Source organism: Nerophis ophidion, linkage group LG14 (assembly GCF_033978795.1).
Source record: "Nerophis ophidion isolate RoL-2023_Sa linkage group LG14, RoL_Noph_v1.0, whole genome shotgun sequence".
Taxonomy (NCBI): domain Eukaryota; kingdom Metazoa; phylum Chordata; class Actinopteri; order Syngnathiformes; family Syngnathidae; genus Nerophis; species Nerophis ophidion.
The window spans coordinates 12,779,020-12,791,944 of record NC_084624.1 but is presented as its reverse complement, the minus strand read 5'-3'; the positions used below and the strand labels follow the sequence as shown (position 1 = coordinate 12,791,944).

Genomic DNA, 12,925 nt, shown 5'->3' with positions numbered 1-12,925 from the left:
GTGTAAGTTACCCATGCCTTGGGCACTAATGCACCCCCATACCATCACAGATGCTGGCTTTTCAACTTTGCGTCGATAACAGTCTGGATGGTTCGCTTCCCCTTTGGTCCGGATGACACGATGTTGAAAAGTTCCAAAAACAATTTGAAATGTGGACTCGTCAGACCACAGAACACTTTTCCACTTTGCATCAGTCCATCTTAGATGATCTCGGGCCCAGAGAAGCCGTCGGCGTTTCTGGATGTTGTTGATAAATGGCTTTCGCTTTGCATAGTAGAGCTTTAACTTGCACTTACAGATGTAGCGACCAACTGTATTTAGTGACAGTGGTTTTCTGAAGTGTTTCTGAGCCCATGTGGTGATATCCTTTAGAGATTGATGTCGGTTTTTAATACAGTGTCGTCTGAGGGATCGAAGGTCACGGTCATTCAATGTTGGTTTCCGGCCATGCCGCTTACGTGGAGTGATTTCTCCAGATTCTCTGAACCTTTTGATGATATTTTGGACCGTAGATGTTGAAATCCCTAAATTTCTCGCAATTGCACTTTGAGAAAGGTTGTTCTTAAACTGTTTGACTATTTGCTCACGCAGTTGTGGACAAAGGGGTGTACCTCGCCCCATCCTTTCTTGTGAAAGACAGCATTTTTTGGGAAGCTGTTTTTATACCCAATCATGGCACCCACCTGTTCCCAATTAGCCTACACACCTGTGGGATGTTCCAAATAAGTGTTTGATGAGCATTCCTTAATTCTATCAGTATTTATTGCCACCTTTCCCAACTTCTTTGTCACCTGCTGCTGGCATCAAATTCTAAAGTTAATGATTATTTGAAAAAAAAAATGTTTGTCAGTTTGAACATCAAATATGTTGTCTTTGTAGCATATTCAACTGAATGTGGGTTGAAAATGATTTGCAAATCATTGTATTCCGTTTATATTTACATCTAACACAATTTCCCAACTCATATGAAAACGGGGTATGTGTATTATCAATACTTATTTCAACCCTTTTCTTAACCAGTTTTAATGCAACTGCAGATAGTGGCAAGGTTAATAAAAGACAGTGTCACCACCTCTGCAAGAATAAGGAGCAGTGTGGCCATGACTGCTGTAAGTATTATCATCCACCCCTCGGTGTGTGTGTGTGTGTGTGTGTGTGTGTGTGTGTGTGTGTGTGTGTGTGTGTGTGTGTGTGTGTGTGTGTCAGTGGGATTGTACATTACAGAGCATCCTTCATCTTCTCTCAAGGTAAAACAGGTGTGGTGAAAAAGAGGCTGAACAACCGAGTGTCCGGGTCTGGGTTTTCCTCACATTTGAGGGATCTGAAGAGTCGGTATGACACACTTTCGCCCACGCCTGTCAAACGACTCAAGGTGAGATGACAGATGAGGATGGAACGAAAACCTACCGTATTTTCTGGACCATTGGGCGCCTCGGATTATAAGGTGCACAGCCGAAGAGTCGGTTTATTCAAGTCTATTTTCAGGGGATGGCGTGGCGCGGTTGGGAAAGTGGCCGTGCCAGCAACCTGAGGGTTCCTGGTTCAATCCCCACATTTTACCAACCTAGTCCCGTCCATTGTGTCCTTGTGCAAGACACTTCACCCTTGCTCCTGATGGGTCGTGGTTAGGGTGGTTGCATGGCAGCTCCCTCCATCAGTGTGTGAATGTGTGGGTGAATGGGTGAATGTGGAAGTAGTGTCAAAGCGCTTGGAGTACCTTGAAGGTAGAAAAGCGCCATACAAGTATAACCCATTTATACAAAAGGCAAACCGGATTATAGGGCGCATCAATGGGGTCATTTTATTATTATCTATTTAAAAAATTTAAAACACTTTTTATCGGTCTACATAACATGTAATGGTGGTTATTTAGTCAAAATGTTGCATAGATGATGTTTTACAGATCATCTTCAAGCCGCTTTCTGACAGTTGCTTCAGGATGTGCCGTTTTGTGGGCGGTCTTATTTACGTGGCTCACCTTGGGCAACGTCTTTTCTCAGTCATCTTTGTTGTAGCGGTGTAGTACGACGTGAGTGGATGAAGTGTCAAAAAATGGAGCTAACAGTTTTAATGAGGCGGACCCGGCAGTCCGACAGCGAAGCAGGGCACACCGTAGCCCGGCCCAAGATGGCGGCGAGGAGGCGTGGCCGGCACTCCGACAGCGCGGCAGGACACAAGATGGCGGCAAGGAGGCGTGGACTGCGAGCAAGCAGCGAGGCGGAGCGCGCCAGAATCAACCCCGCAAATATTATCAGGTGCGTGGGTCGCCCAGCTGGGCACGATTTAAATCTCCTCTCGCGCTCAGCATCAGCTTCCCTCTGGCTCCTTCTCTCTCTGTCTCTCCCCCCGGCGTTTACGGCTGCTGCCGTTTTATACAGTGCGAGAGGAGATTTAAAATGTGCCCCGCCTCGCTGTCGGAGTGCTGGCCACACCACCTCGCCGCCATCTTGGGCCGGGCTACGGTGTGCCCTGCCTCGCTGTCGGACTGCAGGCTCCGCCTCTCCACAATGACATTCAGACTTTACTGAAATCAATAACAGAGCAGCATCTTCTCATCCGTGGCTCACTAGTGCAACAACAGCGTCAGAAATGTGTCCCGTCTAAAACCGTCCGACCAGAACCCTCTAATAACTGAAAAGTTCCTTGGGTGAATAATACAAACTCACTACACCCGTATGTTTTAGCGCTTTCATGGCAAGTTTACTGACAGATATAAGTAAGAACTTGACACTAATTTATATTAGAAATGGATGGATGGATGGATGGCAACAGCGGAGGACGAATGTCCCATAACAAGTAGATAGAGAAAAATAAGAAGCTTATCGACTACGGTGTCCCAACGAACTACAAAGGCAGATGCATGGAAATTTTCAGGACTTATGCAGATCCCAAATACAGATCAGCAGGTACCAGAGGGTAAGAAAAGTTGCTTGAGCATGATATTGCGAAACACAACGCCAGATAACATGTCTTACCTTCTACACACACCATAATAATATTTGTATGTTGAAGCACAGTACAATCAATAAGCGGGGCGACTTCATAACTTACCAAAGTCGTACTAAAACACTTTGATAGATTTTTGAGCGCCGTGTGTAATGTTCTATATTTTCGATGGAACATACAACATTTTTGTGTTGTTTACTTGAGTCATATTGCAGTCCACACATATTTTGTATGTGTGACTGCCATAACATTGCAGTCTACACGTATCTCTTTTGTGTTACTGCCATCTACTAGTCAACACTTATCATTTCACTATGTACCAAATAAAATGGCTCCGAGGTCGGTAAGCACAACCAAAACGATTTCGTACATCAGGCGCACCGGGCTATAAGGTGGACTATTGAGTTTTGAGAAAATGAAAGGGTTTCAAGTGCACCTGAGAGTCCGAAAAATACGGTAAGACTGTTCACGGGAATCAAAATATTTCACTGGCTAACGTTAAAAACCTTGATAGTGTGGTGTTGTGTTTAAATATTGTTTTCTCAATAGATGAAAATGAATGAGGAGTCTCCAGGCGTCAACATGCAGCAGTTTGCATACAATGCTAAGAAAGTTCACTCTCTATCCAGGTGATTCCTGCTAGCTTGGTGAAACAAAGTGTCACAAGTTGTAGTTTATTTGTTTACATTGTGCTTTTAAGCAATGGCGGATACCACGATGCTCCCACTGAGACGATGCATCTCCCAAGAGAAAATTGTTCTCAACGTTTTCAGCAGCACGACGGTACAGTCTCCCCTTCAAAATTCCTCACATCCGTATCGTTGCGTGGTTAAATGTATGTTTGTATGTTCGCATCTTTTTGAGATGCCGTTATAGATGCGCACAGAACAATGGAGAAGGCGGTCCACGATGATGTTGCAGCTCGTTACCATCAAGGTTAAACACACTCCATATATTCAGCCCTAAAAGCACAAAACCTCCAAGCAATCATTTGTTTTGAATTATTTTCAAGGTTCCAGCAGCTGGGGAAATGTCGGATTCGATGCTGCTGTGAGTCAAACCTCCAAACTGCTCTCGAACTCAATTAACTCCAATTCTATCTCATAGAGACCCTGGCATCAGGGCCATCGCAGCGACAACGAGACACTCTCACAAATCCCAAGTGTCAGCTTTGATCTTGGAAATGATTGGGACGACTGGAGCGACTTTGATGACGAGAACCTGGTCCGTGCCAGCGGCACATCACAGAGTCTATACGTCCCTGCCGCAAGTCATCAACTGGCTGAATGCAGCACGACAGGTAGCCTTTTACTTTCATTTATAGTGACAGGTAGGTAAAGTGGAAATGAATGTGCAGATGGGTCTCTTTATACACTTAGTTAAAGGAAAACTATGATTATTTGAGTCTACATATGAAACACTTCCGCTTCCATGGGTGTCACATTCTCCCGTCCAAAGGCAAAACCCAGTAACTCAATTTTGGTCAAAACTGAGCTGATAATAATTTTGGAGTTCTTAGGTGATATGCTTTACATTAGTGTATGCGATATTGTAATTTGTTCCGTAAGTAAGCTGTTACGCGCATGGCAGGACCTAGCAACTACCACATAACCGCGTAGATACAACAGAAAAACCTAGTATCTCAAGGGACCAATCGGAGCTTCTTTGTCAATCGCCTTATTGTCTTTAATGAGACATTTGCACAAATGGGGGCCGACGGTCAACCTGATTATGTGATATTATGGCACGAGGGGATATTTGGAAGATTGGCACAGGACGTTGCAAGCACCTTCATTAAATGTATTGTCATTGATTCTTCCCCTTGCATACTCTTTTGGGCAGATAACTGTGGAGGTCAAAATAAAAACTGGACGCTGCACACGGCTCTTGCCCAATGTGCAAACGCAGAATGGGGCCCACCCGAGATTGTGACAAAATATCTGGAGAAAGGGCACACGTTGATGGGAGCAGATTCAATCCATGGCTCAATCGGCAAAAAAAATGAAAGCTCAAGAAAACATCTATACGTTTGATGACTTTGTAGATCTTTCTAAGACAGCATCAAGATAGATTGGTTTTCCTTTGTTTTCTCAGAATCAGCTAGAAGTGAGTTACTAGGTTTTGCCTTTGGAAGGGAGCATTTAACACCAGGAGTTTAATAAAGTATTTGTTCCATAGGGTGTCTCCATCTCCATGCATCCATCCATTTTCTACCACTTATCCCATTGGGGTCGCTGGTGCCTATCTCAGCTACAATAGGGCGGAAGGCGGGGTTCACCCTGGACAAGTCGCCACCTCATCGCAGGGCCAACACAGATAGACAGACAACATTCACACTCACATTCACACACTAGGGCCAATTTAGTGTTGCCAATCAACCTATCCCCAGGTGCATGTTTTTGGAGGTGTGGAAGGAAGGCGGAGTACCCGGAAGGAACCCACGCAGTCACGGGGAGAACATGCAAACTTCACACAGAAAGATCCCGAGCCCGGGATTGAACTCAGGAATACTCAGGACCTTCGTATTGTGAGGGACATGCACTAACCCCTGTTCCACCGTGCTGCCTGTCGTGGTCAAATAACACCAAAATATTATTGTTTTATAGACATCAGAGCAGGCGGCAGGGTATGAGATGAGAAGGAATGACTCACGAGGCTACAGGACAGATAGCTGAGGAGAGAAAAGGGGCCATGCAGGCAGAGAGAATTTACTAGGATTTCCAAATGTCACAAATGGCCCATTGTAAAATTAAAACACATTGTTCAGAGGCGAACAAAACAAGCTCACAACCAATTGCATGAACCTTATGATTTCATGTTTTGGCATTGTTTAACATGAATTTTATCTAACATTGTAACAACAAGCAGCACGGTGGTACAGGGGTTAGTGCGTGTGCCTCAGAATAAGGAGGTCTTGGACTCGATCCCCGGGCTCGGGGTCTTTCTGTGTGGCGGTTGCATGTTCTTGTGACTGCGTGGGTTCCCTGCGAGTACTCCGGCTTCCTCCCACTTCCAAAGACATGCACCTGGGGATAGGTTGATTGGCAACACTAACTGGTCCCTAGTGTGAATGTGGGTGTGAATGTTGTCTATCTGTGTTGGCCCTGCCATGAGGTGGACAATTGTCCAGGGTGTACCCCGCCTTTCCGCTGAGTGCAGCTGGGATAGGCTCCAGCACCCCTGCAACCCCAAGAGGGACAAGCGATAGAAAATGGATGGACCGTAACAACATTTTTCAATTTTTCTGACCTGTAAATCATCACCTTTACAATAATGCACACACGATAAAGCAAGAATGAAATCTAGATCTGCATGTGCAGGTTTCACTGCTACATCACCACGTGGAACCACTTCCAGGCACCCACTCAGGTATTTTATATGTTATGTTTTTCTATGGAGACCAAAAGCCTAGCAGCTAAAAGCATTTTGTATTCGTTCAAATTCACAGGTCCATTTCCCGGCTTGTATTAGACCAACTTCACCCTGGACCCTCACCTATCACAAGCAGACATGACTGCCAGACAAAGGTGTAGTAGATGGTCTGCATACAATATAATCCTGTGCCATAATCATTTTATTGCATGTAAATTGATAATGTTAAAACAAATTTGAAGAAATTTTCAGCACAGTGGGACAGGGGTTAGTGCATCTTCCTCACAATACAAAGGTCCTGAGTAGTCCTGAGTTCAATCCCGGGCTTGGGATCTTTCTGTGTGCAGTTTGCATGTTCTCCCCGTGACTGTGTGGGTTCCCTCCGGGTACTCCGGCTTCCTCCCACCTCCAAAAACATGCACCTGGATGATAGGTTGAATGGCAACACTAAATTGGCCCTAGTGTGTGAATGTGAGTGTGAATGTTGTCTGTTTATCTGTGTTGGCCTTGTGATGAGGTGGTGACTTGTCCAGGGTGTACCCCACCTATTACCCGAATGCAGCTGAGATAGGCTCCAGCACCCCTGTCGCCCCAAAAGGGACAAGCAGTAGAAAATGGATGGATGGATGGAAGTTTGAAGAAATTGCCAAACATAATAAATTCAACCATATTGAAATACAGTCAGGACACGTACAGAATGTGCCAGTTGCTTCAATGGGTTGTGTTACTCCCTCCGAGGTCTTAATCAAGGCTCAAGTTGTTCGTTTTTCTCCCACAGACATTAATTTCAGCCACGCCTTCTTCTCGTTAACAACGATGCCAAAATAATGCAAAAAATAACTAACTAGAACTAATAAACAAGAAAAACAGAACTTACAATTAGTCTGACATCAAATAAAAGAAAACCCATTGATTCCACATACATTATCAGAAAGCATCATACCTCATTGGCCTCACAAACTCCGAGGGAATAAAGTTTCTTTTCAAGCCGAGACTCCATGAACCTCTTCCATCAAATGCTTGCTGTCTCATGCTGCTTCCCTTATTCTGTCACATATTAATTGTCCCCCCCCCTCCATCAAATTGACCAAACCGGAAGAAAAAATATGTCCCCCTCTTATTTACATGGGTTTCTAACATATTCTTGCATGAAATTACCAAAGGAAATACATTTTTAATCACATCATAGGTAAATATGAGCTTATATTTATACATTGTATTAATTTATTCTAACCAACTACTGTATTTTTCGGACTATAAGTCGCAGTTTTTTTCATAGTTTGGCCAGGGGTGCGACTTATACTCAGGAGCGACTTATGTGTGAAATTATTAACACATTACCATAAAATATCAAATAATACTATTTAGCTCATTCATGTTAGAGACTAAATGTGTAAGATTTCATGGGATTTAGCGATTAGGAGTGACAGATTGTTTGGTAAACTTATAGCATGTTCTATATGTTATAGTTATTTGAATGACTCTTACCATAATATGTTATGTTGACATACCAGGCACCTTCTCAGTTGGTTATTTATGCCTCATATAACGTACACTTATTCAGCCTGTTGTTCACTATTCTTTATTTATTTTAAATTGCCTTTCAAATGTCTATTCTTGGTGTCGGGTTTTATCAAATAAATTTCCCCAAAAATGCGACTTATACTCCAGTGTGACGTATATATGTTTTTTTCTTTCTTTATTATGCATTTCTGGCAGGTGCGACTTATACTCCGAAAAATACGGTACATACAATGTGCTTCTGTCAGCAGCTACAGGTTGGCTAAGTAGTTTGAATGAGCTTTTTTACCTCATTTTGCACCATTAGAAAATATCACAAGAGAGATACAGTAATTTGACTATTTCTCCAAATTGATTTTGACATTGATCACTCCAGTTATATTTATTGGTAACTCTAACAACACTTTTCAGAATGTTTAAAATGCAAGCAAAACAGTGGTTCTTAATGGTGTGAACCTTAACCCCGATAAATCGAAATTGTCCTTGACATAATTGAAACTTTTCTGTTTATTTGTAGAATCCAAACATGTTAAGTGAAGGGACGACAATGAGAGCACCGGAAAGAAAAACCGCAAACTGTGTGGTTCCACGAGCTCAGCGATTTGATTTCTTCACAACCATTGATGCCACTGTGCAGGCTGACAGCAGCAGGTAGAGTCTAATTTAATTGGAATGCTTGTACACTGAGTGCCATGACAAATTGATTCTCTTCACTTTTCCATCCTCTATTTTCAGCAGCAAAGAAGAGGAAGCGTTGATCGGGATATTTGATGGTATATTTTAGAAGGTCTGGATGATTGGCTTACCAGCACATAAATGTCCTTAAAGCACACAGACATTACGGGCTTTTTGAAAAACGTTTTTTTATATTGTTAATGTTTTTGTGTGGGGTTGGTTGCTCATCTCAGTGCCAGCTTATTCCTTCAATACTGGATGAGTCAATACGTATTCCATTTAAGCAGTGACGGACAGTTTATTGGCTTTGTGCATGATGTTAAATAAAAATGCAAGGTGCATCTATTGGATTGCAAATGTTTACTTTTCAAGAAGCGCACAACAGAGAGCAATGTCTGCATCATATCTATTAAAACCTTTTAAGACGAGGCATTGTTTTGCGATATCATTCATTTGAGCTTTTATCAAATTTTTTGCCTTTCCAAAAATAGGTATGCTTAGTTTTAAGTAAAGTAAGTAAGTTAATTTTTTTTACTTAGCACTTCTCACATGGATAAAATACAAACAGTAATGCAAAAAGTTGGATAGGTACAAAACAAACAATACTGTACATTCTCAAAACAATACATATGGGACTAAGCCAGGGGTGTCCAAAATTTTTCCACTGAAAAATCAAAGCAAGCGGGGGCCATTTATTTTGAAAAAACAATCCAATATATGTATAAAAAATATACAATTAGGCCTCCACTCAGGCTTTTGGTAAAAATAAAATGTTAAAAATGTGTCATTATTCAGTATTATTATTTTTATTAATATTCAAGTTTTAAATCTTTAGATCAACATTAGGTCTATTTGTCAATATAACGTTTTTAAAGATTTAAGTTGTATGCTCTTTTTGTCAAAGAAAACCATGTTTTTTTAATGGAAAAAAAACACAAAATATGCAATATTTTCACCCAATAAAATGTTTTAGTAGAATGTTTGACATTATAAATGGGTTGTACTTGTATAGCGCTTTTCTACCTTCAAGGTACTCAAAGCGCTTTGACACTACTTCCACATTTACCCATTCACACACTGACGGAGGGAGCTGCCATGCAAGGCGCTAACCAGCACCCATCAGGAGCAAGGGTGAAGTGTCTTGCTCAGGACACAACGGACGTGACGAGGTTGGTACTATGTGGGGATTGAACCAGGGACCCTCGGGTTGCGCACGGCCACTCTTCCACTGCGCCACGCCGTCCCAATTATATAATAATTGGAGCCGTAAAAAGGTCAACAACTCATAAAACCATTAGTACCACTATTATTTTTTGTGCAATTGCACTTAAAAACAAAACACACTGATCCAAAGGGGTCGTACTCATTAAAGTGTTAAACATTTTTTTTACTGTTTACTTTTAACACAATGGTCTAGAGATCAATTTCAAATCTATTCGTCCATCCATTTTCTACCGCTTATTCCCTTTTGGGGTCGCGGGGGGCGCTGGCGCCTATCTCAGCTACAATCGGGCGGAAGGCGGGGTACACCCTGGACAAGTCGCCACCTCATCGCAGGGCCAACACATATAGACAGACGACATTCACACTCACATTCACACACTAGGGCCAATTTAGTGTTGCCAATCAACCTATCCCCAGGTGCATGTCTTTGGAAGTGGGAGGAAGCCGGAGTACCCGGAGGGAACCCACGCATTCACGGGGAGAACATGCAAACTCCACACAGAAAGATCCCGAGCCTGGATTTGAACCCAGGACTGCAGGAACTTCGTATTGTGAGGCAGACGCACTAACCCCTCTGCCACCGTGAAGCCCAAATCTATTCGTCAATTATAAAAAAAATTGTAGTTTGTTATTTGTTTATTCGTTTTAGGCCCTTCTTTGAAAAAAAAAAAACATCTCAGTTTTTTTATATGGCAAACACAAAATAGGCAACATTTGCCCCCAAAAATATCTCAAAGTGGAATATTTAATATGACGTAATTGGAGCCTTGGTCAATAATTTGTAATTGATTTTGATTCACAATTTTTTTTTTAAAGAAAGAAATAGCCTGCATGGCAGCTTTGTGTTATTAGAGTAAACATTGCAACAAGTTCTTGTTACATTTCACCTGTTTGCTCTTTTATACCACTTTTTATGTTCTTAATTTTTTTCCAATGACCACTTTGGACACCCCTGGACTAAGCATTAATATCTTGTATTCGATACAATACACATGTGACATTTGCGAATGAGTCAAGTCTTTAAGTGTATGACAAGAACTGATTCGTAGTTACGAGCCGTTTGTTTGCGAGGCATTGAAATATAAATTTTCCCGGGCATGTTGTAAAGTGGGGAACATGGTGGTGAAGGGGTTAGTGCGTCTGCCTCACAATACGAAGGTCCTGGGTTCGATCCTGCGCTCGAGATCTTTCTGTGTGGAGTTTGCATGTCTTCCCCGTGAATGCGTGGGTTCCCTCCGGGTACTCCGGCTTCCTCCCACCTCCAAAGACGTGCACCTGGGGATATGTTGATTGGCAACACTAAATTGGCCCTAGTGTGTGAATGTGAATGTTGTCGGTCTATCTGTGTTGGCCCTGCGATGAGGTGGCGACTTGTCCAGCGTGTACGCCGCCTTCCGCCTGATTGTAGCTGAGATAGGCTCCAGCGCCCCCCACAACTCCGAAGGGAATAAGCTGTAGAAATTGGATGGATGGATGTTGTAAAGTACTTTGGATGTAAACATCAGGCTTAATAGTATTCGCTTTTTTGATCATCATTGGCGGTCACTCGAACGAGTACGACAATCCGATATGTATAGTTGTTCTCATAAGGTTACATACCCTGGGGGAATTTATGATTTCTTGGCCATTCTTCAAAGAATATGGATGATAACACAAAAAAACCTTTCTTCCACTCATGCTTAATGGTTGTGTGAAGCTATTTATTGGCAAACAATTGTGTTTACTCTTTTTAAATCAAAATGACAAAAGAAAGTACCCTAATGACCCCGATCTAAAGTTTACGTACCCCAGTGACTTCCGAGTCGCCAGAAGAAAGCTATTTCTGCGCAAATGTCACAAAGTCTCCCGCTTACGTTACGCCAAACAGCACAGAGACAAGCCTCCAAACTTCTGGAACAAAGTAACTTGGAGTGATGAGACCAAAATTTAACTTTTTGGCCACTCGACCATGCAGCCCATTTTTCTACAAGTGCCTCCTTATTGTGCATCTTTAAAATAGCCACACCACATCTTTTCCTTTTGTCATTTTGATTTAAAAAGAGTAAACACAGTTGTTTGCCAATAAATAGCTTCACACAACCATTAAGCATAAGTGGAAGAAAGGTTTTTTTGTTATCATTCACATTTTCTGAAGAATGGCCAAGAAATCATAAATTCGCACACCCAGGGTATGTAAACTTGTGAGCATGACTGTATATACCAGTGGTCTGCAACCCGCGGGTCTGGAGCCACATGCGGCTCTTTCATGCCACCGCTGTGGCTCCCTTTGGCTTTGAAACATGTCAACAAATATTGGTTACATTTCAAATTGTTTTTGGAAATATTCGACATCATGTCACCTGGACCAAACGGGACGCGAACCATCCGACGCAAAGTTCAAAAGCCAGCATCTGTGATGGTATGGAGGTGCATTAGAGCCCAAGGCATGGGTAACTTACACATGTGTGAAGGCACTATTAATGCTGAAAGGTACATACAGGTTTTGGAACAACATATGTTGCCATCTAAGCGCCGTCTTTTTCATGGACGCCCCTGCTTATTTCAGCAAGACTATGCCAAGCCACATTCAGCACATGATACAACAGCGTGGCTTCGCAAAATAAGAGTGCGGGTACTTTCCTGGCCCGTCTGCAGTCCAGACCTGTCTCCCATCGAAAATGTGTGGCGCATTATGAAGCATAAAATATGACAGCGGAGACCTTGGACTGTTGAACGACTGAAGCTCTACATAAAAAATGAATGGGAAATATTTCCACTTTCAAAGCTTCAACAATTAGTTTCCTCAGTTCCCAAACGTTTATTGAGTGTTGTTCAAAGAAAAGGTGATGTAACGCAGTGGTGAACATGCCCTTTCCCAACTACTTTGGCACGTGTTGCAGCCATGAAATTGTAAGTTAATTATTATTTGGGGGGAAAAGAATAAGTTTATAAGTTTTAACATCAAATATCTTGTATTTGTAGTGCATTCAATTGAATATGGGTTGAAAAGGATTCGCAAATCATTGTATTCCGTTTATATTTACATCTAACACAATTTCCCAACTCATATGGAAACCAAGTTGCCGATCCCTGGTAAATACCAACATAGTCTGTAACCTAAGTACCCTCACTAAGATACACACTCCAGCATTTATAAGGTTGGTTGCAACCCGCCATACGCTAAAGAAGTAGAAAAAGCCTTCACGTT

At 42.3% G+C, this 12,925-nt stretch overlaps 1 protein-coding gene across 1 annotated transcript in view; it reads left to right on the top strand.

Annotated features, from left to right (window-relative positions):
• The window catches only part of hfm1 (helicase for meiosis 1), a 53,658-nt gene extending 44,723 nt beyond the window's left edge, over positions 1-8,935 (top strand). The window contains exons 30-40 of the mRNA XM_061921093.1: positions 1,038-1,109; positions 1,248-1,372; positions 3,496-3,575; positions 3,647-3,729; positions 3,811-3,882; positions 3,959-3,996; positions 4,054-4,246; positions 6,267-6,315; positions 6,395-6,473; positions 8,357-8,490; positions 8,575-8,935. Coding sequence (XP_061777077.1) covers positions 1,038-1,109; positions 1,248-1,372; positions 3,496-3,575; positions 3,647-3,729; positions 3,811-3,882; positions 3,959-3,996; positions 4,054-4,246; positions 6,267-6,315; positions 6,395-6,473; positions 8,357-8,490; positions 8,575-8,623 — 974 coding nt within the window. The 3' untranslated portion in view covers positions 8,624-8,935. The remainder of the gene's footprint in view (positions 1-1,037; positions 1,110-1,247; positions 1,373-3,495; positions 3,576-3,646; positions 3,730-3,810; positions 3,883-3,958; positions 3,997-4,053; positions 4,247-6,266; positions 6,316-6,394; positions 6,474-8,356; positions 8,491-8,574) is intronic.
• Positions 8,936-12,925: the final 3,990 nt, after the last annotated feature.